Genomic DNA, 6,000 nt, shown 5'->3' with positions numbered 1-6,000 from the left:
TCTCAGGAGCACTTAGCAAGGACAAGGAACTTTCTAACTGACCTGCTTTGCCCCTCCTGCACAGCCGCTTGCTCCAAGAGGCAGCTGCTGCCACCAGGAATGCTCGCTCACTGACTGCAGGCTTTAAAGGTATTCCCTCCAGGAATTTAATCAGTGACCTGGTGTTCTTGGGCAGCTGCTGCTTATCACTCTTACTATTTACCTTGCCTGGAAGTAAAACTGAACTATCCAGGAGCCACAGCAGGGACACTTGAAGTTTGTCAGGAGGCAAGTGATGAGGTAAGACCTGCTGGCCCAAGAGATTAAAGGTGTACAGTTCAAGTGAGGCACAAAAAGTGCCTCCCTGCAGCTGAGGACATCCAGCTCCAGAACTACTGGCTCTACACTGCATCGTCTCTTGTCTCTGGTCATGGTCTCTCCAGCTCTCCTGGAGCCTCTTTAGGCATTGGAAGGGGCTCTCAGGTCTCCCCAGAGCTTTCTCTTCTCTCCAGGTGAACATCCCCACTCCTCCAGCCTGGCTCCAGAGCAGAGGGGCTCCAGCCCTTGGAGCATTTCCATGGGCTCATCTGGATTTACTCCAAGAGCTCCGCATGCTCCTGATGTTGGGGGCCTTGGAGCTGCACCCAGCACTGCAGGTGGGGTCTCACCAGAGCAGAGTAGAGGGGCAGAATTCCCTCCCTCATCCTGCTGGTCATGCACCTTAAAAGGGCTTTTTTGTTTGTTTGTTTTGTTGGGATTTTTTGTGAGGGATGGGAGCAGCAAGGGGAAGGCTCAGCCTGGGATCCCGGGCAGCACATCTGGATTGCACAAGTGCTGCTCTGGGCTGGGCTCCCCGGGGTGCAGCTCTGGTGCTGTTTGGATGTACACAGTGACTCCTTACACAAGGATCCAGCACACAAACAGCCCAAGAGATCTCAGACTGGCTGTCCAACAATGAAACCCCACACCAACAGCCTTCCAAGAGATTCCAGGATATACTTCTAAACACAAAGATAAAAAAAAAGAAGAAAGAAAAGAGAATGCTTCATTTTAAAGATAATTCCAGATACGATTTTATTCTGAATATTACAAATAACAAGCATTTCTCTATAAAAAACTAGTGTAAGAATCAATGTAGTTACAGCCAGGAATATTTACATTTTTAGAAGAATTTTATATATCTTTCTATATACAAGGCTGTGTTCGTTACTGGTTTAAAGTTCTCCCAAAAGCATTTCTAAGTAAGGATTTATGGTGCATGGGCCGATTCTATGCTTCAAGAAAAACATTTACAACTGCCAGGGCTGAGGTTCTATTCTACAAATACTGAAATAGGTATTGCAGCTCAACTCCCTGGGCAATGCAGCCCCTCCCTGCACACCCCTCAGGAGTCACTTGGAAAGGGAGAAGGAGTTCACACCTCTTCACAAAAATACTGGCAGAAGTCAGCAGAAGGTGCCTGACTCTGGAAGATGAAATACTGAATGATGCTCATGGGAACGTTACATTCACTGGCAGGAGAGTCAGAGATTCTAACAAATACTGACTGTGGAGCACAAACATCACAAGAAGTTGTGGTACCTTTTGAGTTAACAGCATTTCCACTTGTGAGCAAAGAAACCAAAGCCACAGGATTATCTCGTTGCCTGAAACTGAAGAAAAACTTTTCAAGATGACGTTGGTCTGGGAAAAGTGAAGAGCAGTTCTTTAATGAGAGTTTTCAGTGTACAAAGTACTGAGAGATGCACTCTGCCTCCAAGGACAGCCTGGTGTTTCTTCAGGCAGGACCTCAGGCTCTTCACGGCTCACCTGAAGGAGATGGGTCACCCCCCAGGTGTACAGAGACACACCAGCACGTGGGTGCAGACAGTGTATGGGCAGTATAGGGGTATTTCCAATTTATGGCACTACTGAATTATGGTAACTAAAGGTTATATCCACTCCCAGAACCCCCTGGAATTGAGTTGGAGGTCTCAAGACCACTGACTTCTTCACCATCATCAGCTTCACAGCACGTCCCTTCTTTGGATCTCCTCCAAGGTTTCTGGGCCTGCTATTGCTTGACTGAAATAACTGAAATGGTATCTTATTTTGACTATAATAGGTACTGTTTTTCTAGTCCTGGTACATAAGTCCCAAGTGAGATGTTCTAGTTGCTATCTCACCCTTCACACAGAAATTCAGGAATGCAGCACAGAGGTAGAAACTGTTGGTTACTACCTCCAATGTGAGAAGCTATACAGCTGTACAAAAATTTACAAACATATAAAGTCCTAAGGCATCGCTCTGACATGCCTGAGATGATGACAGGAGTGGGAGCTGGAAAGGAGGAGATGCTCATTCCCAGCTCAAGGCCAGCTGCTATTCCTGTGGTGAAGATACTGCAGTGTGCATTGTTCTCTGGCAAACCAGGTAACTCTATAACCTGTACTGCTGCTGCAATGCAGGTTACAGGCATCCAAACCAGGAAGGATTTCCCAGGTTAAGGTTAAGCTGAATGGCAGAGTCTGGTTCATCTTCTTCCACAGCACAGTCAGCTCACAGGTTTACCACAACTCCTTTTCCAAGGGGAAATTCTGTCCCCTTATCCTGCAGGTATAACACTCTGTGCTGCAAATCTTACCTGCTGCCAGCACTGATGCCAGTCAAAGATTTACCCCCAACTGGATCAGGTCCTTCCATGTACATTTTATTTGCAGGGATCAGATCACCTACTTAGATTAAAATATCCCCTCAAGTTCCTTTGGAGATAACTGTTATCTGATCCCACTTACCCACCAGAACAGATCATTGTTTTAAAGATAAACTTGAAAAGAGTAGGATAAAACAGTGAACACAAAATAACCCAGTCTGATATATTAAGTATATTCTACATTTCTGACTCAGACTTTATGATTTTAAAAAATAAGCAAGGGAAATCCCCTTTATGACACAAAAGCAATTGCCATTGAGTTTTGTAGTATTAGTAATGGCTGGGAAATTCCCCAGTTTGTTTGGAGTTAGAAAATAAACCATTTGACAATAACAACAAAAAACCCCACAAAAACTTTAGTAAACATCAAAATATTCAAATACTCAAGAACAAAAGTCTCTCTTCAAGGCACATACTTGGATAAAACAGTGGGTAAGAAATTACAGCTACATCAGGTGTTAAAAAGGATGCTGCACTTTGGGACTGGAATTTCCAGACTAAATCATGTATCAGGCAGGCACATATCTTACATTTCAGGATATTTTCTGAAACTGTTTACAGGAAGAGCCCTATGAGACATGGTTGTTTACATTGGCAAATTCATTACAAGGAAGTTGCAGCTCAGTGTGTCTTGCCTCAGATTCCTGGGTTATCAGATCATCCTACAACACACACAAAAGAAGCTGCTTCTCAGTGTTCCTAGACAAGGTTTACAAACAAAAATATCTGTACCAAGTTTTACAACATACTCTTTTATATTTGCAATGAGGATTTTGAAAAAGGTGTAAGCCTCAAAAAACAGGTCATGTTTTTGGAAGGGGAACTGGCTATTGCATGCACTCTCCTGACATGTGTTTGCTCCGTGATGGGCAGCGAGGTCTATAAAATCCGGATTCTCAATTTTGGCACTGCCCTCAAATCACACACTGCATTTGAAACCTGCCTGCCCAGGGCTTGTCAACCTACTAAACATGAGTGACACTGAACGTGCCCCAACCTTTGCATTTCTTTCCTTGGAAGAGCTGATGTACAACAAAATTATGTTTCTCTGCATCATTCTCTGACCTGGTGACATTGGCCAACTTCCTGCTGCATCCAGAAACTAAAATTCTAAACAAAGAGGTGAGAAAAGGCAGGAAAAGTGGAGCAAATCCTAGAGCTCAAGATACTGGTAGGAAGAGTTCAACCAAACCAAACCTTAGGCCATACAGTGTTTTTACTCTCTTGTTCCTGTGCCAAGCAGTCCAAGGCACACACCGGTCTCAGGGAGGAGCCTGTCACCTAGGACAGGATTTGGGATATTGGTTAATTTAAGAAAGATTAGAAGCATCCAGTGCCACCTATGGATTTAAATAGCATAGGAAAATGCAAAACTCCCCTGCCCAGCTGCTGCTGCAGGACAGAGACCCCTGACAGCTTTGGCTACAAAGGTTGAGGCTGTTATCAAAGTCTCTACAAGACAGAACAAAACACAAGTGCCACGAGAGAGGAACCTTTCACCACTCACATCTGTCACACCATAACCAGCACAGCACAAACAAGACTGTGTGTATGTAGATATTGTGTATTTAAACAAACACAGGTAATGCCAAGGGGCTCCCACAGCCCAAGGAATGATTTCTTGGCAGATTGTCAACACGATTCGTGGGTTTGTTTGGTTTTTTAAAACAATTTTAAAGCAATTCACTGATTACACAAGTTAAGTGAAACAACAGACCTCACAGCAATCATACAGCTGACACTTGAGGACTGAGAACCAGTGGTCAGAAATACATTCTGAGTTTTGTTCTCAGGACATTCCACCACAAGGTAAATGCAGTGGCATAATTAACACAAAAATTTATTACTAAACATATTAATTGTGTGGGTGTATATGCACGAGTGGGAAAAGCACAGAACACCGACAGGAATTGTTTCCATCATTCAAATTGCACAGAAAACATTAAAACAATTTACACATAAAACTTCCAGCACACAAACTAACACCACTCTCTCTACACACAGGTGAAACCTTTTGCATTGTTTAGGATAAATCCAGCCTGGAAATAGGCCACATCCAAGGTCAGATGTAAACAACTTCACCAAGAAGGTACAGCTGAAATCCAGCATTGGAATCAAGTGAATTTTGTGAGCAAAACGTCAGTGCTAAATAGTTTGTGCAAGACAATCCTTTCAGTCTACGCTGAGTTAAAACATATCAAGTTAGAATTAACTCTCAAAATCTTTCTTTGCATCTCTCTGAATTTGGTAACAAATTCAGCACATTCAAATTCATTTGAGTAAGATCACAGGAGGAACATTCTCATAACCCTCACCACAATAAATAAGTTTCCTGTCCAGAGACAGAAGTCAAGGAATCCAAAGCAATGAGCAGCTTTTTCTGGCAATTTTTACTTCTTGGTGTGCATTAGCTCTGGAGAAGGTTCACTGAGGAATCCAGGTACCCTGCCAGCCCTTGAATCCATTTTCAAGTATCTTTCAGCTGAACTATACAGTAAAGTTACAGAGGATTGATCAGATACTGCTCCATGGTACTACTGCATGAGCACAACCGTGGCTGAAAATCTCATTAAAGGCTACACAGTGTTTATGTTCATATAAAAAGAGAACGTATGGAACACAGTGTTTAAATTAATAAATAAGGTTAACATTGCAGGAAACAAAGTGTTGCCACTACCCCTCTCTAGAATGAATTTTAGAAGAAAAGTCCATTTAACTTTCAGTCCACCAGGAAGGACACAGGAGTTCCATCAAAAAGCTGTGCTTTTGAAGATCTCTGGATTTTCTTCTTCCTCCTTGGAATCCCTTGTGCTACTAGATGCATGTCTGTATTCTAATCTGGGGGGAAAGGAAAGAAAAATAAAATAACTAACTTTAAAAATAGATGAGAGATTTGGAAAAAAAAATCTGATTCCTGTTTTGACATTACAGCCTCCTAATTTTAATGTCCTGTTGACTTCAGTTGGACAGGTCCCTTTCTTACACCCCATCTGTGCTCGTGTGTCCTCTTCAGTCCTGGTGAAAGGCTGAACACTCTCAGAGCCTTTTTAGGTCAGTTGGAAGAGTTCAGCCCTTCCCCAGCTTATGAGACTTTCAGAACCCCAAATGACAGATTATAACCAATATACCTTGAAAAAGCAACACACTTCTAAAATGCACACCTCAGATGTATTTTTAAAAGTCGTGGGAGTAAAATGATGAATTTGGAGCCAAGAGATGTACAGATGAACATACACACTTAGGAAGAGGGACCAGGACTCCAGTCAAGCTTTTGTATCTTCAACAGAGCACTCACTACCTGTGCTGCCAAAACCAGCCACTCCCCCTGG

General features: G+C 42.9%; 1 protein-coding gene across 1 annotated transcript in view; it reads right to left on the bottom strand.

Moving 5' to 3' along the window:
- Nucleotides 1-1,023: 1,023 nt before the first annotated feature.
- The window catches only part of LOC139678839 (organic cation/carnitine transporter 2-like), a 28,768-nt gene continuing 23,791 nt past the window's right edge, over nt 1,024-6,000 (bottom strand). The window contains exon 10 of the mRNA XM_071570045.1: nt 1,024-5,509. Coding sequence (XP_071426146.1) covers nt 5,422-5,509 — 88 coding nt within the window. The 3' untranslated portion in view covers nt 1,024-5,421. The remainder of the gene's footprint in view (nt 5,510-6,000) is intronic.

Source organism: Pithys albifrons, chromosome 15 (genome assembly GCF_047495875.1).
Source record: "Pithys albifrons albifrons isolate INPA30051 chromosome 15, PitAlb_v1, whole genome shotgun sequence".
NCBI lineage: Eukaryota > Metazoa > Chordata > Aves > Passeriformes > Thamnophilidae > Pithys > Pithys albifrons.
This window is presented reverse-complemented; position numbering and strand designations above follow the sequence as displayed.